General features: G+C 55.0%; 1 protein-coding gene across 4 annotated transcripts; it reads right to left on the bottom strand.

Annotated features, from left to right (window-relative positions):
- Nucleotides 1–3: 3 nt before the first annotated feature.
- Nucleotides 4–27,764, bottom strand: fgd (faciogenital dysplasia). 4 transcript variants are annotated; one of them, XM_029155293.3, is made up of 19 exons: nt 27,503–27,764; nt 10,848–11,012; nt 8,893–9,079; nt 7,702–8,239; nt 6,718–6,807; nt 6,110–6,246; nt 5,265–5,421; nt 5,034–5,172; nt 4,589–4,647; nt 4,066–4,212; nt 3,899–3,991; nt 3,735–3,814; nt 3,623–3,653; nt 2,936–3,040; nt 2,515–2,568; nt 2,190–2,291; nt 2,000–2,116; nt 1,507–1,647; nt 4–1,041 (listed from the first exon to the last, which is right to left on the bottom strand). In XM_029155293.3, the coding sequence occupies exons 1-19, from the start codon at nt 27,522–27,524 to the stop codon at nt 790–792; spliced, it is 2,616 nt and encodes an 871-aa protein (XP_029011126.1). In that variant the 5' UTR covers nt 27,525–27,764; the 3' UTR covers nt 4–789. The 4 variants fall into 4 exon arrangements, 3 of the variants coding, with proteins under 3 accessions (XP_029011126.1, XP_029011125.2, XP_055366419.1); XM_029155292.2 differs by lacking the exon at nt 27,503–27,764 and adding an exon at nt 19,727–20,045; XM_055510444.1 differs by lacking the exon at nt 27,503–27,764 and adding an exon at nt 16,143–16,167.

Here is a 27,764-nt window from a genome sequence, read left to right as displayed (position 1 = left end):
TCGTCTGGGACTGAATGATACTGATGTACCACAAGGTTTGTTTATTGATGATATGAACGACTGCTTTCCCAGCGTCAGTCTTAAACACTGACTGCTCACGTACAGTAACACAGCGGGTCGTATAAAGAGCACGGGACATAAATATGAGTGGGCCGACATGCACGAGGGGTCCGACTTGCTACTGGTGCCCATCAGAACCGGGCCCTGAAACAGTTACAGTACTTGGTTTCCATCACATCACTGGAGGGAGAGAAGCGGGCGAGTGTCCATTCAGATCCATTCAGCATCTGCACACAGAGCTCATCTGGACGCAGCGACGGGAGGACAAGGAGCGACGGGGAGTCAGGTGGCCAGCCACGAACACACGTCTGCAGTTTAACTTACACTTCCTTACATCACACTATAGTATAGACACTGTACAAAACCAGGCCCTCGGCCGCACAGTCCCAGAACGAGAGGTGGCATTTATTCAACACGGGCTCACGCGCACACACACACACACACACACACACACGCACACACACACACACACACACACACACACACACACACACACACACACACACACACACACACACACACACACACACGTCAGAGTTAATGCTTCATGTGCATCATCCAAAACGTGACAGGAACTTTTCTTCTTTTATCGGCGGTTCCACATCTGCTCCAGCTGTTGGTGGCTGAGCCGGTCCTTCGTGTGGTGGCGGGTCAGACTGAATAGAACGGACTGGACAAAGTGCCAAGGTAAAGTCAATTCAAGTAATGCGGCGCCGGCCTCTGCTGCTTCTACTGGCTGCTCCGCTGCTCACTGGGGCCGGCGTCCGGGTCCGGGTCCGGGGCCGTGTCCCCGCGGGCCGCTCTGGACACCACCTCCAGCCACCGGGCCTGGGTCTCTGCGTCCGGGGCGCTGAGGAGCAGGTTCTGCTGGGTGTGGCTGAGTCGCAGCGCGTGCTTGACCTCGGCCTTGTCGCCCGGCGCCGCTGGAGGCGCGCTGACCTCGAAGCCGGGGAGCGGCACCGCCCGCGCTCCCTTGGCGTCCTGCGGGAGAAGAAGGCATCAGTAGGCGTGTGGTTCTGCTCTGCGGCAGCGCGCCCCTCCCCCCCTGTCTTTCTGGATAATCAGAACACGCTGATCCGACTGGCATTAATCCTAATCTCTGGGTGCTTTTTGAACTGGGATTGTGATATGAGCCTTGGAGATGAATCCCAGGGAGGCTTTAACGGGCCGGGCCCCCACCGGGCCGTCGGCCGTGATATGGATGACAGCGGGCAGCTTTCCAAACACGGCGGCTCTGGGACCGGCTTCATCATTCTAAGCGTGTGCGTGGTTCTGGGCAGATTTACTGCTGCTACCGAGCCCGGATTTCAAGGAACTCCGCTTTGTCTGATCAGCTGCACCTGAGGTCAGAGCGGGGACGAGCAAATCCTCCCGACCCCAATCCACGGCCGACCCGGGCCGGGCCGGGCCGGGCCGGGCCGGGCCCTCCACGCGCATGCGTCTCACCTGCCCGCTGCTCTGCAGGTACAGCACCAGCGGCTCGGCCCTGGTCACGGCCACCCACACCTTGCTCCAGCTCCGGCCTTTCTCCTGCAGGTGGAGGTGGCCGCACTGCACACAGTTCTCCGCCGTCAGAGACGTCGGCCTCTGAGGACACACAGAAGAAGATGCTCAAACGCGTTGCAGCTTAACGTCATTGTTGAGGCTTTATTGTCAGCATCATTATGTAACGATGTGGGACACGCAGGGATTTGGCCGCTCCGGCGCTGCTCTGACCTCCAGCGCCTCCGTGTGGTGACTCATCGTCACTGGAGCTGCTGCTCAGACGCTCTGGGCCGAATGTGAGGACGGGTTTAGTCCGTTCAGACACCTGAAGCAGCAGACTGCTGAGTCAGCACGGGCGCCTGCTCCATGATCACATTAGCAGCTAATGAGGATCAGCTCAGCGTCTTTGTGCCCGTGGACGCGTGCGGTGCTTCTGTGAGCAGCTCATCCTCACCTCCAGCGCTTTCCTCCGCTGCTCGCTGCTCTCCAGGCTCAGAGTCGCCTCGAAGCACTCGGGACAAACTCTGCAGGTTTTGTTGTCCAAGGTCTTTGAGCACTTTGCGCAGATGGCCTGAAGGAGAGACGGCGTCAGACCTCAGATTTTCCACCTCGTGCCTGTTGCCTGTGGCTCCATCTGTTCTTACCGCTCCGCAGGACTTGCAGTGATGTTTGCGCTTGGTGAAGTTGAAGCTCTCGTTGCAGCCTTTACACGTCTGCTTCTCTTTTTCCTTTTTCCTGGAACTTTTCTACAAAAACAAGCAAACACAGACACTGGAGTCACGCGTGGAGGTTCCTGTTCAGCTGCAGCACAAATAGAATGAAGGAACGTCTGACGGTTGTCTTCCCTTTGTTTGTCTGACTGTCTGTCTTCCATTTCTCCTTTCTATCAACAAAATACACGATACCCCCCACCTTTTTACGGACCGGCTGAAGGTTTGAGAAGACAGTGTAACTTGAATAGTATCTTACCCTTTCGTTCACTCTTTCACTATCAGAGTCCATGGATGTGCTGGACCACGGCCCCTGAGGAGAACACACAGGTTTACTGTAGGCCGCTGCAGTGAGACGCCTCCACCACTAGGTGGCAGCGCACACACGCTAAACCTGCTCCTCTGGCTCCTGTCAAGTTATGCTTGGCAAGGATCCAAGTCTCAGCAGCCCAAAGTGGGTCAAAGCAGAGCCAGAAGAGTTGTGTATACACTGGGGCTTTTCCCTATTAGGTCACGTTGGGTTGAGAGAGAGGAGCAGACGCTACATGTGTGACTGTCAGAATGGAAAGAAAGGCAGACAGACAGAGGCTCCTTGTGTGTTTGTGTGATGCAGCCACAGTCACAGATGCAGAGAAGCAGAACACACATCTGGACGGTGGATCGGGACCAGGGACACTCACTGGTGACTCGGGGACGTGGTCGTCCTCCCGGGAGAAGGAGCTGTTGAAGGCTTTGTTGAAGGTCTCGCTGTTCTGTTTGTGCCGTTCGATAGTGGCCAGAATCACCTGAGAGGAGAAGAGAAAGTCTGAGTCCTGAGTCACAAACCTCCGCAGACCCGATGTCATGTCGACACAGCGTGGAAATGATTTAATCAGCTTCGCTCTGCGGCGACGAGCTAAATGACCAATAACGAGCAGCTTTATTACACAATTTAATTCCCAAACACACAAGTGGAAAATCTTTCCTAATGCTTTTCTGTAATGAAGCATCCGAAATGAAAAGTGTGTGTGTGTGTGTGTGTCCTTGCGGTTACATTGGAGTGGGGCCCAGAATCCTTTTTTTTCTACCAAAGTGGGGTCCTATGCTCACTTGTGGGGCCCTCTGGCTGGGCCCCACAACTTTAAAGGCCTTTCTGAGGGTCAAGACGTGATTTTAGGGCTGAGGTTAGAATTGAGTTTTGGTTCAGATTAGAGCAAAGTTTTGACGTCCGCCTTTATTTGTGATGGTTAGAGTGGGGCTATGGAGGCATTATGTCAATGGTGGGGCCCCACTTTTATATCATCGCAAGGCTGTGTGTGTGTGTGTGTGTGTGTGTTTTTGTGTCTGTCCTGTGTGCGTTTGTGCGTTTGTGCACGCGTGTGTCTTGCCTGTATCCAGTCTTCTTTCTCCTCAGCCGTCCTATGAATTAAACAGATTATTTTAATGCTTTCTGTATGTTCCTGTAGGGACGCTGCTTGGACTCAAACGCTCTGACTCTACCTGGCCTGCAGCTCCAGCGAGCGCTGTTTGCCGATGATGGCGAACGTGTGAGGGAGGTTCTGCTTCACATTCTCCTGCACCTGAGGTCAAGAAGCGAATGATTGGCAGCAGCAGAATGAAGAAGTGCCAACTAAAACCCCCAAAGAGGAGGAGCAGGACGTCACCTCCATGCCGGCGATGTCGATCCTCTCTCGGACGCTGAACTTCTGGCCCATCAGGCGGAGTTTGGGCATGCAGTACAGCACCATGTTGTTAAACTAGAGAGGGAAAGGACGCGGTGAGGAGCAGGCTGGAACCTAAGGACGCTCCAACAGCGTTTCTCAGGCCTCACCAGGTAGAGGTACCGGTCTTGTGCTGTTCCGTTTTTGGCTGACATCTTCTTGATGTGTCCTTCCTTGATGAGCTCATTGGCCGGATTAACGATGTCCTCTTCACCCCCGAGACGCTCATAAACCTCCAGAAGCTTGTGCATCTTCTCCTGGAAACAATGAGCAGCGAGGATGAGGAAAGAAGGAGGCGGAGGAGTCGCAGCAGAGGGTGGATTCACACAGTTTACGGGTGCACAGGGAAGCAAATGTCTGTAATGACTCATTAGAACCCGTCTGCAGTTTAAAGGTTGAGAGAAACAGGAGGACGACGCGCGTCAGAGAGTCAGATTAGTGCAAGCTATGAAACGCGAGGCAGGAAACGGCAACTTCCTGTCTGCACTAATTCAACCTGTTCACTCCCTCAGACAAACACTGGCAGTCGCTGAGTGACAGCGCAGCGTCAGCAGCAGCTTCCGCACTGGGGAACAGCCCCTCGCGCAGCTGGAGCCGCTGGTCGAGAGGAGGAGGAGGGAAGAGGAGCCTCACCATCTTCCTGATGGCTGCGTTGGAGTGGTTGGCTGCAGTGGAGATCAGCTCCAGAGCCTCTGCAAGAAAACAGGCGGCAAAAGATGTAACCAAAGCAAAAGCATTCCACGGAGGGTGACCAGCGAGCCTGAGTCAGCCATCTTAATCATGGCCGACATAAACAGACCCGACGCGGCCGCAGGAAATGAGTGATAAACGGCCTCAGGGCGTAAAACCAGGGAGGAGGACGTCTGGCCGGCCGTGACTGTGTAGAAATGAGCTGTCCTCACACAGAACGGCAGCTTGTGGAACCTAATCCCACCTGCAGCTGATCTGCAGCCAGTTTAGAAAAATGTGATGATGTCGTGCTCTGAACAAGGAGCGGTTCAGCGTCAGGAGCACCTGCAGCTGCTCCTGACGCTGCTCTGAGTCTGACTGTGAGGCTGTGAGACGGGTTGAAGCTCACTCTCTGCGTTGTGTCGGTCCGGGGCCTCGTCCGGCAGCTTCTTCAGGTAGTCCTTGAGCAGCAGCTCGTAGCGAGGGATCCTCTGGACCGGCTCCAGCATGTGGTGCTGCAGCGTCAGGTTGCCGCACACGTCCTGCTTCTGTGGGTCGGAACAAGCCGCATGTGAACGGACCGGACCGGACCGGACCGGGACGGGCAGCGCTGCAGAGCGACGCAGCCGCGCACTCCTACCTGGATGTTCTGCACCACGCTCTTGAACTGTGACGACCGCTGGGTCCATGTGTTGACCAGGTCCATGGCCCGGTCAAAGTTCTTCACGTATTCCCCATACATCTTCATGAACGGGGCCAGTTTCTGCAGGATGTCTCCGATACGAGGGTTGGCGTCCCTGCACACAAACACAAACAGGCGTTTTCTCTAATCTGAACCAAACCTCAATTCTATTCTCAGCCCTAAAATCACATCTTGACCCTCAGAAATGCCTTCAAAGTTGTGGGGCCCAACACACACACACACGCTTGCACACACGCTCGCACACACGCTCACACACACGCTCGCACACACGCTCACACGCACACGCGCTCACACACACGCGCTCACACACACGCGCTCACACGCACGCACGCACGCACACACACACGCTTGCACACACGCACGCACACACGCACGCACGCACGCACGCACACACGCTCACACACACGCACACACACACACACGCTCACACGCACACACGCTCACACGCACGCACGCACGCACACACACACGCTTGCACACACGCACACACACACGCGCACGCGCTCACACACACACACGCTCACACACACGCACACGTGCTCACACACACACACGCACGCACGCACGCACACACGCTCACACACACACACACACACACGCTCACACACACACACACACACACTCACACACGCGCTCACACACACACACGCACACACACGCACGCACACACACACGCTTGCACACACGCTTGCACACACGCTCGCACACACGCTCGCACACACGCACACACACACACACACACACACACACACACACACACACACACACACACACACACACACCATTCTCCTGTGATGCGCGTCTTCAGCTCAGGGAGCAGGAACTTGTCATGGAAGCAGTAGATGGAGGAGATGTTGGAGAAGATCCCCGTGATGACGTCCTGAGGGATTCCAGCCTCTGTGAGCTTAGTGCAAAACACCTGCAGTGACAAAAAACAGACGTTTGTGTAGAAGATCGGTTGCAGCACTGAACGCTGGCAGCGAACTCGTTGTTGTTTATGTTCAGGTTCCTTCGTTTTCTCCAGCTTCGGCTGCGTGACTCTAAGTTTGAAGCGACCCCGTCTCCATATTACACATTTATCCTAATGATTTCTTATTCCAACATCTCTACAATGGATGGCCACTGCTGTTACCGTGGAAACCTGTGTCGCGTGAAAGTAGTGTGTCGAAAACAGGAAGTTGAGTTGAGGGTTCTCTGCCCTCAGCAGCAACTAAACCCTCGCTGTGAATGTTCTCCACCACATGAGCTAAACAAAGAGGAAGAACACAACCACCGGCCCCAACGCGAAGGAAGCCTGCAGCGCTGAGAAGCAGTGAGACGAGCACGGAGCGGGGGAAGGGGTGACCTGCTGTAGTAACGGAGGTCAGGGGGCGAGGGGGGGGGGTCTCACCTGGTCCAGGAGGTTGAGCCTCTTCACGTACGCCTCCTCTGTGCTCAGAAGCTCCCTGGCGATGTTCAGGAGCTTCTGGGCCTCTGAGCACTGTGGGAACAGACAGACACCACTGAACGGACCCAGTCAGAACCACAGACATCTGTGAGTCAGCGACGCTCACGCCATCCTGCACATTAATAAACACGCGTCTCCGCTGCATTTTGGTGGTGCTGTACATGAAACGTGCACGAAGAGCTTTCGAAGAGGAAGTGGAGGTGACATAAAATAATGCTGGTGATTAGTTTAATCGCAGTGAAGCAGAAACTCTTTCACATCAGCTCAGACTTTTGTCGCAGATTAAACATAAAACCCACCAGCTGTGACAGAGGCAGCGACATGGACGTTTTGTATCTTGCACCAGACATGACTGAAAAAGCCACATCCTCTGTGACGAGCTGTCATCACAGCCGACACCAGCGCCAGCTGTAAAGAACACACTGATCCTGAGCCCGAACGGACCAGGAAGCTCCACGGAACCAGATCCCGCTGCGGCCGTGAGCCTCAACCCTGACACGTTCTGCAGGTTCGTACAGAGCAACGCCGCTGCTGTGAGTCAACACCTACAAAGTCACGTTCAGTGACTGTGGACTTTATGTTGAAGCTATTAGACATGAAGGAAACAGCCTGTAGATGAAATGATGCCACTGAAGCACTGTGTTAAAGCTTTTGGCACCAATTCATTTCTTTCTGTACAAAACACAAGTCAGCGTTTGAGAAGTGAGGACAAAGTCCTGTCTAGTGATCAGACGCGCACAGATAATAATAGACACGAGCTACAGGATCATCTGGCGTCTGAGCCGCTGCAGGATGTGCTCAATTAACCGTCCTCCGAGAAAGCGCTGCAGCAGCGTCTAAATGGAAACGCGGAGCCTGAATGAGGACGGACGAATGAGGAGGACGCGGCGCCTCAGACCCTCACGGCCGCAGCCTCGAGGCTCTCACCTTGTGAGAGTCTGTGACAAACGCAGGCTGAGCGTCCGTCAGGGAGCCGCTCTCGCCGCCGCTGCCCTCGTCCAGGTCGCTGTCCTCGTCCTGCGTGGAGTCGCGCTTGTTGCTCAGCGTGACGCAGCAGGACGCGCTCTCCGTCTCCGTGACGCTGTCGCAGTTGTCCTCCTCGTCGATGGCGCCCTCGTTGGGGAAGCCTTCGCCCTCCGCGTGGCACGACGGGCTGTCGATGCCGCTGTCCCGGTTTGGAATCTTGCCGTTCTGCTCCGAGGAGTCCGGATTCTCCAGCAGCTCCTGGGAGGAGCTCTGCTCCCGCTCCGCGTCGTCAAGGCAACCGACCCCACGGGCGACGTCGTCCTCCGCACAGCGGTCCAGCCCGGCGTCCACGGAGCCGGCGCCGTGCACGGACGCCAGGCAGCAGAGTTCAGGCGCGTCCGTCTGCGTGGGGGAGGGTCCTCCCGCAGCCTCCAGCGCGGAGTCCATCCTCACACACAGGTGCAGCTGGGAGCGCGGGAGCACCCCCAGGATGGGGACCCTACAAAATAAAAGACACGGGGGTCACAGACAGAATGGGACTCTACAAAATAAAAGACACGGGGGTCACACACAGGATGGGGACCCTACAAAATAAAAGACACGGGGGTCACACACAGGATGGGACCCTACAAAATAAAAGACATGGGGGTCACACACAGGATGGGACCCTACAAAATAAAAGACATGGGGGTCACACACAGGATGGGGACCCTACAAAATAAAAGACACGGGGGTCACACACAGGATGGGACCCTACAAAATAAAAGACACGGGGGTCACACACAGGTGCAGCTGGGAGCGCGGGAGCACCCCCAGGGTGGGGACCCTACAAAATAAAAGACACAGGGGTCACAGACAGAATGGGACTTTACAAAATAAAAGACACGGGGGTCACACACAGGATGGGGACCCTACAAAATAAAAGACACGGGGGTCACACACAGGATGGGACCCTACAAAATAAAAGACACGGGGGTCACAGACAGAATGGGACTCTAAAATAAAAGACATGGGGGTCACACACAGGATGGGACCCTACAAAATAAAAGACATGGGGGTCACACACAGGATGGGACCCTACAAAATAAAAGACATGGGGGTCACACACAGGACACGCGTCTGAAGCAGCCGACAGCGCGACCGAAGCCTCACCCGGAGTTCTCGAAGCGCTCGATGAGCAGCCCCACCTTCTGGGCCTCTCTCTGCAGCGGTGCAGCGAGGCCGGGCCTGGGCCTGGGAGGGGGGGGCGGCGCCGGCAGAGGCCTGGAGGGCGCGGGGGGGATCCTCCTGGGCTGCTGGTCCTGGCCGAGCGCGAGCAGGTGCACGGGTTTAGGAGGCACTGCGATGCGACAGAGAGAGAGCGAGAGAGGGAGAGAGAGAGCGAGAGAGAGAGCAGGCACACGCGTGAGCACCCGATCAGGGGACGGGTAAAAATCCAAGGGAGAAAAGCTCCATGTCCGAGCGTCCGAAAGAAGCAACGGCTCCAACAGCCGCGCGCCGCATCCACAGCCCGTCTGAGCTCCAGCGCTCGGCTTCACTTCCGCATTTCTGAACAGGATGCTGAGAAGTGTGTGCGTAAGCCGCTGGTTTCCACATAGATAAAAAAGCAGCGACAGACGACAGAAGCGCCTGTAACACACGCCTTCACACAATCAGCCTGTCAGTGCTCGCTGCATTTGCATGCGCTTCATTTTCAGAAGGCTGGATGTCAGAAACCAGGAAATAACAGTTAGTAGTGACAGGACTTCCTGTGTGTGTGTGTGTGTGTGTGTGTGTGTGTGTGTGTGTGTGTGTGTGTGTGAGCGTGTGCGCGCATGATAAAGCAACAGTGGACACACGTCTTAAAACAACAACAAATGAATACGGTTTAGTTTCATTGCTGGGGTTTTTCCTTACGAGAAGTCGTCTGAGACATAAATCCTCTAACGCTTTTCAGATACTGGGTCGCGTCTGACGGGACGTGTCCCAGTGTTTCTGTCAGTAACCCAACACAACATAAATATATTTTATATTTAGTTCTTATTCATATTTAGGACTCTTTCACTGCCCAGACTCCGTCCGTTGGGAGCATGAGGCCCGTTTGTGTCGGCTGTGACCCACACAGCCGCTACCGAGGAGCAGGCGAACCGGACCTCGCTCTCGGACCTCGCTCTCGGACCTCGACCCTCGCTCTCAGACCTTCGCTCTCGGACCTAGCTCTCGGACTCGGACCTTGACCCTCGGTCTCGGACCTCGCTCTCGGACCTCGCTCTCGGACCTCGAACCTCGCTCTCGGACCTAGCTCTCGGACTCGGACCTTGACCCTCGGTCTCGGACCTCGCTCTCGGACCTCGCTCTCGGACCTCGCTCTCGGACCTCGACCCTCGCTCTCGGACCTCGCTCTCGGACCTCGACCTCGCTCGGACCTCGACCCTTGCTCTCGGACCTCGACCCTCGCTCTCGGACCTCGACCCTCGCTCTCGGACCTTCGCTCTCGGACCTAGCTCTCGGACCTCGCTCTCGGACCTCGACCCTCGCTCTCGGACCTCGACCCTCGCTCTCGGACCTCGCTCTCGGACCTCGACCCTCGCTCTCGGACCTTCGCTCTCGGACCTAGCTCTCGGACCTCGCTCTCGGACCTCGACCTCGCTCTCGGACCTCGACCCTCGCTCTCGGACCTCGCTCTCGGACCTCGACCCTCGCTCTCGGACCTCGACCCTTGCTCTCGGACCTCGACCCTTGCTCTCGGACCTAGCTCTCGGACTCGGACCTTGACCCTTGGTCTCGGACCTCGCTCTCGGACCTCGACCCTTGCTCTCGGACCTCGCTCTCGGACCTCGACCCTCGCTCTCGGACCTCGACCTTCGCTCTCGGACCTAGCTCTCGGACTCGGACCTTGACCCTCGGTCTCGGACCTCGGTCTCGGACCTCGCTCTCGGACCTCGCTCTCGGACCTCGCTCTCGGACCTCGCTCTCGGACCTCGAACCTCGCTCTCGGACCTCGCTCTCGGACCTCGCTCTCGGACCTCGCTCTCGGACCTCGCTCTCGGACCTCGAACCTCGCTCTCGGACCTCGCTCTCGGACCTCGCTCTCGGACCTCGGCGCCGGCAGCAGTAGGCGCTTTTACCTTGAGGCTTGTGTGCGGCGGGCGGGCGGCTGGCGGAGCAGGGCCGGGGCTTGATGGCGGGTTTCTCCTGACATTGTCTGACAGGTGGACCTTTCTTCAGCAGCCGTGGAGAACACAGGTAGTCAACGGACCGGCACTGGTACTGCAGAGACGAGGCCGGAAGATCTGAAAGACGAGGACAGGTATTGATCAGTGTTATGAGCTGCATCTAAATGCACAGTGGAACGACCCCAGCGCCACAGTCTGCTACTGGAGGAGAGCGACCTTGAGCCCAGTGTGTTCCAGGACGTCAGACACCAGGCCTGCGCTGGTGTGTCTGTCCACACGCGCTCCCTCAGCAGACCATAATAACTATGCCAACGGCTGCCATACGTCACGGTCCCTGCAGGCTCATGGATTTAATACAGTCACTTCAGCTTACCTCATTGTCTGAGGTAATATATCCTAAAATTGCACCGAGCCCCAAAAAGAGCAGCAGCACATGTAATTTGGTGTTCTGCTGCTCTGCTGCAGGCGCTGGGGGGGGGTCATCACAGCAGGGGGTCCCAGCAGGGAGGCACAGGCACCAACGAGTCAGAGGAAAGCGTACGATCAGGTGCAGACGCAGCCCAGAGAATGATGGGAAAATACAAGCGCCTGTGCAAACGGTGTCGTCATGGTTACGAGCACGAAACCAGGTCCTCGTATCAGACGACACGGGAGTCAGACGGAAACAGCTTTTTAACCCTAGTGTGAAATGATAATTAGTTAATAAAGTGTTTCAGTAGAGGAAGAACTGAAAGGAGGCGGTTAATAAACGGAACACGAACCTCGTCTCCAAAAAACTCCCTGCTCCTCCAGCGGGCAAACGCAACTGAAACTAGTCTCTGTGGCAAACGTAAACACACACACACACACACTGGAAAACCCTTAGCTCTGCATTACACCCAAACACAGGCGGGCGAGCGAGGCTCCACCTGCCGCTCACCTGCTCAACCGGATCCGGCGCCGGACCCGCCCTGGGGCCGCGGGCCGCGACGCGACTGTGCGTGATCCCTGCAGGTCCCCAGCAGCTCAGAGCCCATCACACCACACACACACACACACACACACACGCACACGCACACACACACACACGCGCACACGCACAGGTACCCGAGTAATGAGCTCTGTTAGAGGGCTTTAGTGAAAACACAGGAGAGCTCTCATCTGCACTCACTTCCACTTATTACTCATGAGGACATTAACTCCACCGCACCCGACTGGAAACTACACACAAACCATTTGAGCCACGATTAGTCACAGTATCCCTTTAATTAGGCTGCGTGTTCATTCATGGTTTGGTTGAAAGTCACTCCCAGACGACAGTGACACTGTGTGTGTGTGTGTGTGTGTGTGTGTGTGTGTGTGTGTGTGTGTGTGTGTGTGTGTGTGTGTGTGAGCTGGCATCGCTTAGCAGGTCTGTGTCACTCTGCAAATCCTCCAACACAGGTGGAGCAGATCTGAAGCTGCGCACACACACACACACACACACACACACAGACACACACACACACACACACACACACACACACACACACACACACACACACACACACACGCACACACACACACACACACACACACACACACACACACACACACTGCCTCGTTGGCTGTCAGTCAGCCTCGACCCCCTCAGAGTAATTTATTACCCATCAGCCTCTGAGCGCGGTCTCGCACGCTGCTGTCTGGGAGACGGATCACTCAGACTCCGCGTCGCCCCAGTCAGGCAGCCTTTCAATCAGGTGTCCTCCCCACCCCGACCCCCGCTGAGGCCGAGTGACACGCGCTCCCGACACACGGGCTGAATTCAAAAGACGTTTTTATGAGCTTCATTATTGCAGCGAGCGGCGAGTCTCTGCTCGGCCCGGTCTCAGCAGCCAGAACCACATCGATCTGCAGTCTGTTTCCTGGAATGACTGAGCATGACTGAGCAGCAGCGTCTCACCCAACAGCGCTCCGTCAACCGAGACTTTATCCTGTTTACACCAAAGCAAGCGCCTAAAAGGAGGCAGAGCTTCTGGAGACGAAGGCCGTCGTTCTTATGGCGTTTCCTCCTCTCTCCCTGTGCAGCAGGAGGTGGAGCGGCTCCGACCTTGACCTACTTTCTAGAAACTGCAGAAAAAGACCTGAATCAGAAACACGCTAAACGCTGAGCGCAGCAGAGCTGATCAGCTGAACAGAACCGTCTCGACCCGACCCGAGTCCGAAGCAAGGCCCGTCCGGTGCAGCGTTGCTTTAAGAGGGTCGGGCTCACACGCATGGAGATAGGAAACGCAGCTGAAAGAGGAAATAGTGGTGTCGGCGGAGCAGCAGCTGCTCCAGGCAAATCCCCAAACTCCCACAATCAGCAGATTTTTCTCACAGACTAATGAGGCTCTGAGTCCCACTTCACCACAGACTCACACACAGGATCAGCTCTCCAATCATGTACAGTAGCATCTGGACCCAGATTACAAACCTCCTGTATACTAATCTATTCTCATGGTGCAACGGCCATTGTTACTCCTGTCAGTGAGGAGCCTTTGATGATGTGTGGATAATGATCGCTGGAGCTTCAGGTTTCACTGACAGGGTCCAGGAGCAAACGGGGGGGGGCGTTACGCGCGTCCTCTCCCCCTAAAATAGGTCAGTGGGCACAGCAGGCTCACGGACACGTCTCCCACACTAATCGGGCAGATTTCACCAGCTCCGGCTGAATGGGAGCGTGGGAGTTCAGGAGGAGCTGAGAGGGAGGCAGCAGATGGGTGTGGAGGCCTGAAGACAGTCACAGGCGCAAGAAGGACCGAAGCGCATGAGGACAGAAGGAAGCAGGAACGGGGAGGAGTCATATTCAGCACAAACACGCTCCCATCAGCTTTTATTTCCTCTTATGACACCCTGAAACATTCAAGATGTGGTGAACATTAAAAGTTAGAGCCACAAACCAAAGCAAGCTGCTCCAGAGAACCTACGGCGCTAATAGAGGAGCTAATAGAGGAGCTGTATCACAGTGAACCATGGAGCACAGAGGCCTCATCAACGCTGCTGCTTCACAGCGCTAATAGAGGAGCTAATGGAGGAGCTAATAGAGGAGCTAATGGAGGAGCTAATGGAGGAGCTAATAGAGGAACTAAAGGAGGAGCTAAAGGAGGAACTAAAGGAGGAGCTTATAGAGGAGCTAATGGAGGAGCTAATAGAGGAACTAAAGGAGGAGCTAAAGGAGGAGCTAATGGAGGAGCTAATGGAGGAGCTAAAGGAGGAGCTAAAGGAGGAACTAATAGAGGAGCTAATGGAGGAGCTAATAGAGGAGCTAATGGAGGAGCTAATAGAGGAACTAAAGGAGGAGCTAAAGGAGGAACTAAAGGAGGAGCTAAAGGAGGAGCTAATGGAGGAACTAAAGGAGGAGCTAAAGGAGGAGCTAATAGAGGAGCTAATGGAGGAGATAATAGAGGAGCTAAAGGAGGAGCTAATAGAGGAGCTAATGGAGGAGCTAATAGAGGAGCTAAAGGAGGAGCTAAAGGAGGAGCTAAAGGAGGAACTAATAGAGGAGCTAATGGAGGAGCTAATGGAGGAGCTGGGTCACAGTGAACCATGGAGCACATAGGCCTCATCAACGCTGCTGCTTCACAGCGCTAATAGAGGAGCTAATAGAGGAGCTAATAGAGGAGCTAATAGAGGAGCTAATGGAGGAGCTAATAGAGGAGCTAATAGAGGAGCTAATAGAGGAGCTAATGGAGGAGCTAATAGAGGAGCTAATAGAGGAGCTAATAGAGGAGCTAATGGAGGAGCTAAAGGAGGAACTAATAGAGGAGCTAATGGAGGAGCTAATGGAGGAGCTGGGTCACAGTGAACCATGGAGCACATAGGCCTCATCAACGCTGCTGCTTCACAGCGCTAATAGAGGAGCTAATAGAGGAGCTAATAGAGGAGCTAATAGAGGAGCTAATAGAGGAGCTAATAGAGGAGCTAATGGAGGAGCTAATAGAGGAGCTAATAGAGGAGCTAGGTCACAGTGGACCATGGAGCACAGAGGCCTCATCAACGCTGCATGTGGAGACGCTGCAGCAGCAGAACGGCTGAGCATGAGTAACGCGCTGACCTCTTCCCCACACTGTGACTCAAGGCCGTTGAACCGGCGTCGTCTCTCAGCTTATTATTAGCACAACGATGACCAGAGACAAACGCCTTGAAGTTTCATCATTAGCACCAGGCAGGTGGGCTGAAGGTGGGTGTGATCCAGCTCCGGGACCGGGGACGAGCGCTTCCCGGTGCTTCACTGCCCAACGAACCCGGCCGCGTTCAAACGCTGGTCCTGGAAAATGACGGCGGCTCTTTCCACTCCCACTGAGCTGCGAGGCCTCAACAAACACTGATGTGCTCCATGACTCACCAGCATCCAAAGCCTCAAATAGCATTTTCAGAACTAATTCCAATCTTTGCTGCGCTGCGAGGCCTCAGCGTGCTGAAGGTCTCGCCCTTTAATCCCAACTCAAGGCTTCATGTCCCTCGCCTCAATATGTGGATTATTTTACCATATACTGATGGATGAGCAGATGAATAATGAGTTTACACAATTAGAAGCAGAGACCAAAACGGGTCCTACAGACTCTTAGCCTCCTGAAGGAGGAGAGGAAGCGCTGCCGCACAGCATGTTCACTGGAGCTTCAGGACGTCTGGCTCCAGATCCCACATTTGCTGGTGGAGGCGATCACGTGTGACCATGAGCCGCCGATGGATGTGGACGCCTTCCTGCCACACGCTGGGGGAGCTGGACGCTGCCTGCATCTGTGCCCCGAGGACGGAGGTCAGCGTGCGGAGGGAGTGTCCGTCCGACTGTTGACAGGCAAAGCGGCCCGGTCCGGCTCCGTCTGGGGGGTGGGTGTGGAACGGGCTGGACTCCACCAACACACACACACACACACACACACACACACACACACACACACACACACACACACACACACACACACACACACACACACACACACAAAGGCGACTGGGACTCAGCACGTCATGAGCGGGCGACCCGTTCGCGGAGCCCGGTGGGTGGAGCTTCTCAGACATGAGGCGCAGGATGGGCACGTCCACGCTGTACAAGCAGCCGTCCGTTATAGAAGCCAGGTGAACACAGACTCATAAAGGCTCCCATTTCCTGCCTAATGGAGCCTGAAGCCTCGTCACCGGACACACGCAGACGCTGAGTCTGTGCAGAAGCTCTGAGTTGTTGGGTTCTGGCTTCTGCTTTGAACGCAGAGAGGAGAGGAGACCTCATTGATTGGTTTGTTGAATCACCTTTGCTCATGTGATGGGTTCATCGCTGCCCCTCGGCTGCTGCTAACAGACAGGCGGTGGCGGCTTCGTCGTGGCCCGAGAGCCGGAGCTCCGCTCACCTGCAGCGTTGCCACAGTCACGTCCTCTCACGCGTTTCCTGCAGAGCGATGTTAGTCGAGCTTTGAGAAGAGCTCAGTCCTGACATTTACCATTTATGGAAGTTCCCAGTCGCCACAGCTCATGTCTGCAGGTACTGCCTTCCCATTTTATGGGGCCACATTAAGGTTCCCCCCTGCTGTGAATATGGCAGGAAAGGGTTCTCATCCCTACAGGGACACACACGCTGCAAACACACACTCATCACACATGACGCTGCACGTGAGCATGGCTTGCGTGTGATCCTTCCATTCTGAAGCTTGGGTGGAGACGCGGGGGCTCCTAACATGTTCTGACTGACTGCACAGACCGAATGGAAGCAGAGTCCATGCGCCTCAGCGTGTGACCATCAGAAACACGCAACACGACGCCGTGGAGGATGTAACGAAGGTTCAATAGAGCAAAGTCAGACAGGATGTGAGCTGCACTTTGGCTCTCAACTGTTATTATCGAATCACTTCACAGTCTTTAGTTGTTTATTTCTATAATTATGCCGGTGCAGGAAATGGCATCAGCAGCTCGTAGAGGAGGACGACCCCAGGAGGAAGTAGAGGCTTTAATTCTAGGATGACAGAGTGAACGAATCATGATGACTGTTGAACCTGGTATCTACAGTGTGTGTGTGTGTGTGTGTGTGTGTGTGTGTGTGTGTGTGTGTGTGTGTGTGTGTGTGTGTGTGTGTGTGTCCATCAGGTCAGAGTCTCCGTCTCCCTCACATCACATCCCATTCATTAAACAGTTGTGGACACTGTGGGCTCCAGACGTAAACCTGTCCGTGAGCAGGGAAGAAGGAAAGTGACTCTTTTTCCACTGCACGGTGCTGGATCGGCTGCTCACAGTCCGTTGGCCTCCACTACTTTAATTAGACAAGTAAATGTGCATGATTATCTAATTATGAGAAACCGGTTCTGCGCTAATGCTTCGACCAGTCAGAGCCTCCGGCTGCACTGGGCCCAGTAAATGCTCAGACCCACCCTTCGATCCGGGTCAATAGGTCGTTGATTAGACCGAGTCCTCGGCCTCCCGGCGACGCCACAGTGCCTGTCACACACTTAGCCCGCTCACACAGCTGCTGCCGGTTGTCATGGAAACACTCAGACTCCCTGCTCCTGCAGACAACTCCCCAGTCAGCTAAATTATAGTGCACCAAAAATCCAAGGAGAATGAAAATAGAGACTGACGCAAACAGAAGATCTGACAAGAAAAAGAAGCAGCCAGTGATCGCTAAGCTCCAAATCACCGTGAAGTCATTGTCATCCGGCCATGAGATGACATCATCCAGCCAGTAGCGGCCAGCGCTCCGTTCACTACAGCCTCAGCAGCTCCTTCATTCACTGGGAGTTGTAAAATTGTGGAAGGTAAATAGTCTGAGAGCTGTTTTATCATGCAGACGTCACGCGAGCAGTGAAGTAGAGAACGTGGCCTCGTTCTCTGCATCACACGTCACTGCTTCAAGGAGCCACAGGGCTCAGCTCTCTGCAGAAGAAGACACTGACCCGCTCCAAACGTCCCTGAAGGAGGAACCGCCACGCTGAGCGCAACGTAGCAGCCTCTCCTCAGGTCTGTCAATTAAACATCAGGCGCCATGTATATTTCAGAGGCCGGCGACAATTAGGACGAATGCCACAGACGGCGACGAGACCACGCACCCAAACATGAGCAGACAGAGGTGGAAACGGCAGCACCTGCTCCACACGCAGACAGGGAGACAGACAGGGAGACAGAGAGACAGGGAGACAGAGAGACAGAGAGACAGAGAGACAGGGAGACAGAGAGACAGAGAGACAGGGAGACAGAGAGACGGAGACAGACAGGGAGACACACACACACACACACACACACACACACACACACACACACACACACACACACACACACACACACACACACACACACACACACACACACACACACACACACACACGTTTATTCTCAGACATCGTACGTCCAGAACGCTGCGACTCACCCTCCAAGCAGCTGCCATCTGCTTCCTGTGCGCTCGCTCTCTATCCTCTCGTTTTCTGCCAAATAACCAGATTAAAAGAAAGGAGACGCTGGCGTCGAGCGCGGATCCACGCAAGCAGAAGAGCGTGGACGTTTGGGCAGCACGCGTCGCCTACTACTCCTGCTCCCTCATCGACGCTCCGGCTCCACGCTGCCTCCCCCTCCGCCTCGTTCCTCCTCCTGCTGCTCCTCCTCCTCCCCTCACCCTTTACAAACGCTGCCGCTGCCCTAAAAACCGTGCTCCCGTCCTGATCCCTGCATCATTCACAGCAGAGGACTTAACAATGCCTCTGTTGCTGCCACTCTGAAAGGAGCCCAGAAGCAATAATGCCTCCCAACTGTCACCATGGAAACTAATGACGGCCCGGCTGGCGGGAGGGAGGGAGGGAGGAGGGCGGGGGCAAACGGGGACGGAGGTTGGCGGGTGGAGAGGGAGGAGGGGTCTGAGTGAAGGATGGGGGAAGTGTGTGAGTATCAGTTCACCTTCAGGTGTCACCAGCAGGAACCAGAGATAAACTTCATCCAAAACACCAAGACGAGTTCCCACGGATCCTGGTTCCCATTTAATATGAAATGAAACGGAAGGCGGCGCGTGCTTGAATCCCTGGCTCTATTTGCCCAATACTTGTGTGGATTGTTGTATCGATCCTTTCCGTCGTGTCCTGAAGTGATTTGTGTGTGTGATGTGTAAATAATTCATGCTGTTGTTTTCTTCGGGGACCGCGTTACGCAGGTCTCTGGAGGGAACGTCGGCGTCTTCCCCCACAGACACGATCACAAAAGCTCCTGGAGGACGCCGTGCTGCCGCAGGCCTCTTCATATGCACATATAATTACAGAACCTGCCCCCCCCCATCTCCCTGTTCCCCCTCCACCCACTCAATGGTTGGGGGGACATGGGCCTGAAAGACACGGAGAACCACCAGACGGATGCCAGCGATAACCATGGAAACACTGGAATATCCCCGGACCCTGAACGGTAGCTGGGTGCGAGGGGGGGGGGGGCTCAAAGCGGCAGAGAGTGATCTGAAGCAGGCTGGGACTGATCCTGTGGTCGTCCTCCTTCAGCTGCTTGAATTATGCGTCACGCTGGAGCGGAACAGGTGCTGCTCCACACGCTGTCACGAGGGCGCGAAGGCTGTAGCGGCCAGAACGGAGCGCGGCCGAGGGGCGACGCGGCCAGAACGGAACGCGACCGGAACGGAGCGCGACCGGAACGGAGCGCGACCGAGGGGCGACGCGGCCAGAACGGAACGCGACCGGAACGGAGCGCGACCGAGGGGCGACGCGGCCAAAACGGAACGCGACCAGAACGGAACGCGACCGGAACGGAGCGCGGCCGAGGGAAGACAGCCTGAAAGGAGGTCAAAGAGACGAACGACAAATAAAACCAGTCCAGGTCGTCCCTGGTACTGGTTTAAAGTCAGTCCTAGTTCCATGACTCACCCACACACCTCTTGCTATGGAGGACGCTGCCCCGTTTGATTCTGAGGTCAAGTCCACACTCGGCGTGGACGCTGCCGCACGCACCCTGCGGATGAAAGCAGGAAGGAGGACAGTGTGCCGTCGTCATGGCGACGGTTCGCGTTCGGCAGCATGTTGAACCGACTCCAGGATTCACACACACATAACACAACAGACGTGAACGCACTGCAGCCACACAAAGCTCAGCAGAGGAGGAGGTCGGGGAAGGACACAGTAACGCAGCTGGAGTCAACAACATTTAGCTTCTCTGAGGGGAATTACACTCAGAGATCCAATACAGGAATCAATCAGAGGAAATCAGGTCAGATGATGGTTAGAAAGAGAGACTGGTGCCCTTGAACACAAGCCTCCTCAGTGAGAGTCTGACCCTGAGAGACACTTTACTCCTCAAACATTCAGCAGCTAAAAAGAGCTCTTTTAAATGACTCCAACGAGCACAGCCGTCCTCCCTCCAAGGAGAGAAAGTCTCTTTAAAGAAGAGGTCATGAATATTTCACCCAGAGGAGACTCTTTTAATTCATAATTAATATCTAAACCTATCTGCTGGAGCAGAGGCCTAATCTGCATTACAAAGAGGCCGAGCATCGACAGGACGGCTCCGTGCTGCAGCCGCGACCACTGGAGGTTCTACGTGTGCGGCTGGAGGTCTGGGGCCGAAGCAGGAGGAGACGACGTGAGGAACGCTCGATGTACAACAAGCAGCTTTTAATAGCACAATGTGCCACAAACTGCTCCAATGGAGCTCAGCCGGCAGCGCTCGGCTCAAACGCTCAAACGCAGCCGCTCACTAGAGGAGAGCAGGAAGTGCAGCGGCTCGAAAACGCAGCGGCCACAGCATTGGGTCTGATGTTGGTCCACGTGAGGCGTTTAACATGTTTAGTCCTAGTCGTTCCTGCGGCCTTGGTTTGTGGTCCGGCTCGGCTCTGCGACGTTCTGTTTGTGGAACGTCGGCGTCGCCGCGCGGCCGCGTTGGTCCTTGGTGGATCCTGAACGGCCGCCGGCACAGAGCGGATGGTTTGTGAGCGTTGAAGGTGTGAGTGCGTGTGCTCCATCGCAGCGTTGGTCATGGGATGCCGGCGGCGCCCAGATGGCCTGTGATTATGAACGGCTCAGTGGAGATTACTGTGCAGCCGAGGCAGATAAAAATAAACACATAGCTCCGATGAGGAAAAGGCGAGGTATGAGGGTCAAAGGCAGAGAGGATGAGGAGGACGATGCTCAGCATCAGCACGAAGCAAACACCTCCTGCAGCTCCTCTGCTTTGGTTTGGATGCGTCGCCTTATAAAGTGATGGGGCGGAGGTTTGAGTCACAGGGACGGACGACGTGACTGATCAAACACAGGTGAAGAAAGACAAACCAAGACCTGGAACCGACATTTAAGCAGCAGCAACACTCACTCGTCATTCACTCAGTCACTCGTCATTCACTCAGTCACTCGTCATTCACTCAGTCATCTCTGTCCAGCAGGTGACTGATGGCAATTTAGCAACATCCAATACACTTCAGCACATACAGCAGACAGAATCAGCTGACACACACACACATGCGCGCACACACACACACACACACACACACACACACACACACACACACACACACACACACACACACACACACACACACACACACACACACACACACACACACACACACACACACACACACACAAAATTGTGTTGTTACCTTTGTGACCGTTTAGGATCGATGTAAATCTAATGAAGTGTTTGTTAGTGAATCACTGTAGAAGCTTGATGAAAGCAAATCTGCTCAGAGGCTGGAATAATCGTTTGGGGAAGATGATCCAGGACGGATCTCTGCAACAGGATCCATCTGTGTGGATGTAGCTCTCATCTCCTCATTAGGTGCAGGGTGTTACGACCGGCCTGCGTTGAGAGAGGAGAGGGTGGTGCAGTGCAGTGGCCAGAGGAGCTGGGAGAGCACTTCAATCAGGGGAGGTGACATCTTAGCAAAGGATGGGTGTGTGTGTGTGTGTGTGGGGGGGTCTTTCTAAACTGCAAGTCACTGCAAACTGCCGCCTGAGTCCAGATCCAGCAGAAACAGAGCCATCCTGTTTCCTGAAGTCAATATGATCAACAGCTGGTCAGAGTAGAACAAGGAGGAGTCAGCCGTCTGTTGCCACGGCGACCTTTGAAGCAGCTCGGCCTCTGCCGCTCCACTGTAGCAGATAGCATTATTAACGCTACTGGAGGCTTATTATAAGAAAATGGGGGGGGGGGACAAAAGAGAAAGAAAATGAACCTTAATTCATTCTCAGGCGATGTAACCTCAGGTCAGTTTTATCCTGAGGATTTAAAAAAACATCCTGTGAGCTCGTGTCAGAGTCATGGACTCTTCTACATGAACATCTCTGCTGTTTATTCACACACTAAAGAAAAACGTCATGGTCTCTAGCGCCATCTAGTGTCACTGTAACCGCTGTACACTCAGTAGCAGCCGAGCTCCAGGCTTTGCTGCTCTATTCCACGACGATCCTGCTGACTGACAACTGTGAAGTTATACATACAGTGCATCTACTGTTTAGAGCCAGACGGAACGGACAGGAAGCGAAGGACAAGATGGTGGAGGAGCCTCCAGCAGGACGCAGGTCACGGCTGTGAGGAGCCTGCACATCCTGTCCAGCCGCTGCTGAGCCTACTTCACATCACTCCACTGCTTATTAAATCGATCGCCCACATTCCAGGCAACCGCAGGTTTCATTTCACTGCGGTAGAACAATCATCTTCCGGAAACATGAGACAAGCAGATGTTGTTACTGTAGATCATCGTTGTGTGGAAATGCAGCTGGACTTTGCTTCAATAATACAAAGTGTGGAAAAAACCTCCCAGTGTCCATGTTTGGTTACGCAGCGGCTTCAGTCAACCAGCGTCCTTGAAAGCTTGAAGCTTTTGCACAACACTTCCTGTTCATACCTCAAATACCAAGAGGAATAATGTGACCCGAACAAACAAATGAGCTGGAGTGAGGAGATCTGTGTGAACGGAGCGAAGCGACAGTGGAGCCGGGCTTCACGTCCCGAAACCAGCACCGAGATGTTCCCTCGTCCACCGGCTCCGATCCCGTTCTGTTCACTCCAGGTCCCGGCGAGTGCAGGAAGCCTCGCTTCAAGAGCCTGGTGCTCTGACGATCAGAGGAAAACACAATGGCTTCAGTGTGTTAGCAAGGAGCCGCTCATAAAACACAAAGGCAGACAAATAGAACGGAACATGCTTTTACTATTAGGCCTCGGCTTTTTTCTTTCCATATGACTTTCCCAGGAAAATCCCCCTCATCAGTGTGTGTGTGTGTGTGTGTGTGTGTGTGTGTGTGTGTGTGTGTGTGTGTGTGTGTGTGTGTCTCTCAGGCAGACTCCTACAGGCCCTGAGACCTCCAGGATAAAAATAATGTGTAGGACGCACTGGGCTCTGCCACCAAACAACACTCAGCCTGCTCACATTCAAGTTCACTTTCCTGCGTGACCACATAGCTCAGTGGAACCCTGGCAGAGGAGCCGGAGCTGAAAGACGAGCGGCGCTGCAGCTATGCGGCGTCCTACAGATGCTCATCAGCCCCATGAATCTGGTGTAAACCCAGAGGAACATGTCCCCAGAGTCCAATCATTGGGCGTCAAAGTTCCCAAAACAAGAGATGATTGAACTGAACAACATTCCTGAACAAATTTCTCCTGTTGCGAGTCATGAGTCGTAGTCAATGAAATTCCACAGGATGATTCTACTCGTATCCAAGTGAAACCAACGGACGCCGTGACCGGATTCTTCAATACCAGCAGACAATGAAAAGTGCTCATTAGTCACACGCTGACGTGGCCACGGATCACACCAGAAAATACCAAGAACCTGTCGAGCAGGAGTCAGTCTCCACTGCGCCTCCATGACACAATGCACCAACACCTAATGGTTGACAGCCTCCTGTGGACCTGAAGGTCAGATGGTGGAGCCTCAACCGGGCCGTGGAGCAAAACGGGTTCCACACGCAGAGCACAGAACACGAGCATCGTTATGTAATCGGTGTGACGCGACGACGGGAGAGCCTGAAGCCTGAGAGGCCGAGAGTGAGTCACAGCGAAGCACCACGAGGCCCAGACACGGAGGAGTCTGAGGAGGAGAATCTGAGGAAGAGGAGAGACTGGGGAGGAGGAGAGACTGGGGAGGAGGAGAGACCGGGGAGGAGGAGAGAATGAGGAGGAGGAGAGACCAGGGAGGAGGAGGGTCTGATGAGGAGGAGAGACTAGGGAGGAGGAGAGAATGAGAGTCTGAGGAGGAGGAGAGACTGGGGAGAAGGAGAGACTAGGGAGGAGGAGAGTCTGTGGAAGAGGAGAGACTGAGGAGGAGGAGAGACTGAGGAGGAGGAGAGACTGGGGAGGAGGAGAGTCTGTGGAAGAGGAGAGACTGAGGAGGAGGAGAGACTGGGGAGGAGGAGAGAATGAGGAGGAGAGACCAGGGAAGAGGAGAGTCTGAGGAGGAGGAGAGACTGGGGAGGAGGAGAGAATGAGAAGGAGAGTCTGAGGAGGAGGAGAGACTGGGGAGAAGGAGAGACTGGGGGGAAGGAGAGACTGGGAAGGAGGAGAGTCTGTGGAAGAGGAGAGACTGAGGAGGAGGAGAGACTGGGAAGGAGGAGAGTCTGTGGAAGAGGAGAGACTGAGGAGGAGGAGAGACTGGGGAGGAGGAGAGAATGAGGAGGAGAGACCAGGGAAGAGGAGAGTCTGAGGAGGAGGAGAGACTGGGGAGGAGGAGAGACCAGGGAGAAGGAGAGTCTGAGGAGGAGGAGAGACTGGGGGGAAGGAGAGACTGGGAAGGAGGAGAGTCTGTGGAAGAGGAGAGACTGAGGAGGAGGAGAGACTGAGGAGGAGGAGAGACTGGGGAGGAGGAGAGTCTATGGAAGAGGAGAGACTGAGGAGGAGGAGAGACTGGGGAGGAGGAGAGAATGAGGAGGAGAGACCAGGGAAGAGGAGAGTCTGAGGAGGAGGAGAGACTGGGGAGGAGGAGAGAATGAGAAGGAGAGTCTGAGGAGGAGGAGAGACTGGGGAGAAGGAGAGACTGGGGAGGAGGAGAGTCTGTGGAAGAGGAGAGACTGAGGAGGAGGAGAGAATGAGAAGGAGAGTCTGAGGAGGAGGAGAGACTGGGGAGAAGGAGAGACTGGGGAGGAGGAGAGTCTGTGGAAGAGGAGAGACTGAGGAGGAGGAGAGACTGGGGAGAAGGAGAGACTGGGAAGGAGGAGAGTCTGTGGAAGAAGAGAGACTAAGGAGGAGGAGAGACTGGGGAGAAGGAGAGACTGGGAAGGAGGAGAGTCTGTGGAAGAGGAGAGACTGAGGAGGAGGAGAGACTGGGGAGAAGGAGAGACTGGGGAGGAGGAGAGTCTGTGGAAGAGGAGAGACTGAGGAGGAGGAGAGACTGGGGAGGAGGAGAGAATGAGGAGGAGAGACCAGGGAAGAGGAGAGTCTGAGGAGGAGGAGAGACTGGGGAGGAGGAGAGACCAGGGAGGAGGAGAGTCTGATGAGGAGGAGAGACCAGGGAGGAGAGTCTGAGGAGGAGGAGAGACTGGGAGGAGGAGAGAATGAGAAGGAGAGTCTGAGGAGGAGGAGAGACTGGGGAGAAGGAGAGACTGGGGAGGAGGAGAGTCTGTGGAAGAGGAGAGACTGAGGAGGAGGAGAGTCTCAGGAGAGTCTGTGGAGGAGAAGGGCCTGTGGAGGAGGAGAGTCTGAGGAGAGACTGAGGACGAGGACAGTCTGTGGAGGAGGAGGTCTTGTCACAAGACACACAGTCTGAGCATTTAACCCTCGGACCTTCAGAACACCATCAGAACCACCTGGTGGCATCTCCACTATGCGCATTCTGCCCAACAAGTAGGAGCAGGAACGAGGAGGAGCAGGAACGAGGACAGGGCAGGAACAAAGAGGAGCAGGAACGAGGACGAGCAGGAACAAAGAGGAGGAGCAGGAACAAAGAGGAGGAGCAGGAACGAAGAGGAGGAGCAGGAACGAGAGGAGGAGCAGGAACGAGAGGAGGAGCAGCAGCAGCAGCAGAGGAGCAGGGCAGATAATGTGCTCCGCGTCCTCCCCTGGGCTCTGTGTGGGGAGGTGTTTACACTGGCTCGGTTCTGCACCGACCCGGCCCAGTGGCCTTTGTTAATGATAAAGAAGCTGAACTCGGGACCGAGCTGCTGTCGTTCTGAATCCTGTGGAGTCGGAAACGTCACGCTCCTCCACACGGAGGCCTCAAACATTAACAGGCGCTGGAGGCTGCTGGGTTCCCAGCGTGGGGAGGTCTGGGGAGGAGGTGGGGAGGTCCCATCGATCTGGGACGAAGAGAGAGAGAGAGAGAGAGAGAGAGAGAGAAACCAAGGCCTCGGAGCGAGAACGCGTGGGAGAGAAAACGACGCACAGGCGGAAAACACACATTCATCCAGAAGGATCGATTCCTCCCCCGGGTTCCACAGCAAACAGCACGCTCAGCCTGATACCGGCCCATCAGAACCCCCCCGCTGCACGACACCAGAACCACGGCACCAGAACCAACCCCCCGTCTGCACAACACCAGAACCACAGTCAGGAGTCTGAGCTGCAGAGTTGGACTCTCACAAAATCAGCGCAAAAAAGATCTGTCAGCCACAAAAACAAAGGGTGGAACCAGAGAAGAACAGGAGTTGGAGAGAAACTGATTTTCATACTTTTTGTTGCACAGATGAGCAGTGGAGTCACCACCGCTCATGATCTCTGCTCATCCTGTCCTGTCTGTGACTGGACATCAGAAGGACGACGCAGGAAACCACACACGCATCCCACACACACCTCCTGTCGGCCTCTCACCCAGATGGACAGACTGTCAACACACACACACACACACACACACACACACACACACACACACACACACACACACACACACACACACACACACACACACAGGACAGACAGACAGACAGACACACACACACACACACACACACACACACACACACACACACACAGACAGACAGACAGACACACACACACACACAGGACAGACACACACACACACATACACACAGGACAGACAGACAGACAGACAGACACACACACACACACACACAAACACACGCACACGCACACACACACAGGACAGACAGACACACACACACACACACAGGACAGACAGACAGACACACACACACACACACACACACACAGGACAGACACACACACACACACACATACACACAGGACAGACAGACAGACACACACACACACACACACACACAGGACAGACAGACACACACACACACACATACACACAGGACAGACACACACACACACACACACACACACACACACACACACACAGGACAGAGAGACACACACACACACACACACACACAGGACAGACAGACACACACACACACACATACACACAGGACAGACACACACACACACACACACACACACAAACACAGGACAGAGACACACACACACACACACACACACACACACACACACACACACACACACACACACACACACACAGTCTGGGGTCACACCTCCGCCTCGTCTCGGGTTCGGCACCGCTTTCTTGCCGTGTCAGCTCCGGGCCGCAGCAGCTGCTGTCCCGCTGACAGCTGACGAAAGTATTTGGGAATTAAAAATCCGGTGCGCAACAACAGCTGCAGCTGTTCGGGAAGAACTTGGAAAGCGGCGCGGAGAAAGAAGCAACGGACGGAGATGGAGCGACCGTTCTCACTCACCAGTAGCGGAGAGACTCTGCATCTTGCACGAACTTCTTGTCCGCTGCTTCGCTGCCGAACCCGTCTTTATCCTCGGAGGAACTCACAGCGGCGCCTCCAGCGCACAATGGGGTCAGGGCGGACGAGCCGCGCGCTTCCTCTGTTCCTGTTCACCCACGATCACAGCTCGCGCCGAGGACTCTTCATGGTTCCGAACGGACGCCGCGGATTTTGCTCGGTTCGCTTGCGTGTGGGATCCAAACAGTGTCGCCGTCCATGTAGT

This window comes from Betta splendens, chromosome 7 (assembly GCF_900634795.4).
Source record: "Betta splendens chromosome 7, fBetSpl5.4, whole genome shotgun sequence".
Classification (NCBI taxonomy): domain Eukaryota; kingdom Metazoa; phylum Chordata; class Actinopteri; order Anabantiformes; family Osphronemidae; genus Betta; species Betta splendens.
This window is presented reverse-complemented; position numbering and strand designations above follow the sequence as displayed.

What these genes read in the sequence shown, in the direction of transcription:
- fgd (XM_029155292.2), bottom strand. Translation starts at nt 20,003, where the DNA reads ATGTTGTTGACTCCAGCTGCGTTACTGTGTCCTTCCCCGACCTCCTCC. An exon ending in ACGCAGCCATCAGGAAGATG is followed by an intron (nt 4,213 to 4,588) that starts GTGAGGCTCCTC and finishes CATTGTTTCCAG; the next exon opens with GAGAAGATGCACAAGCTTCT. An exon ending in AGAAAGAAGACTGGATACAG is followed by an intron (nt 3,041 to 3,622) that starts GCAAGACACACG and finishes TTCTCCTCTCAG; the next exon opens with GTGATTCTGGCCACTATCGA.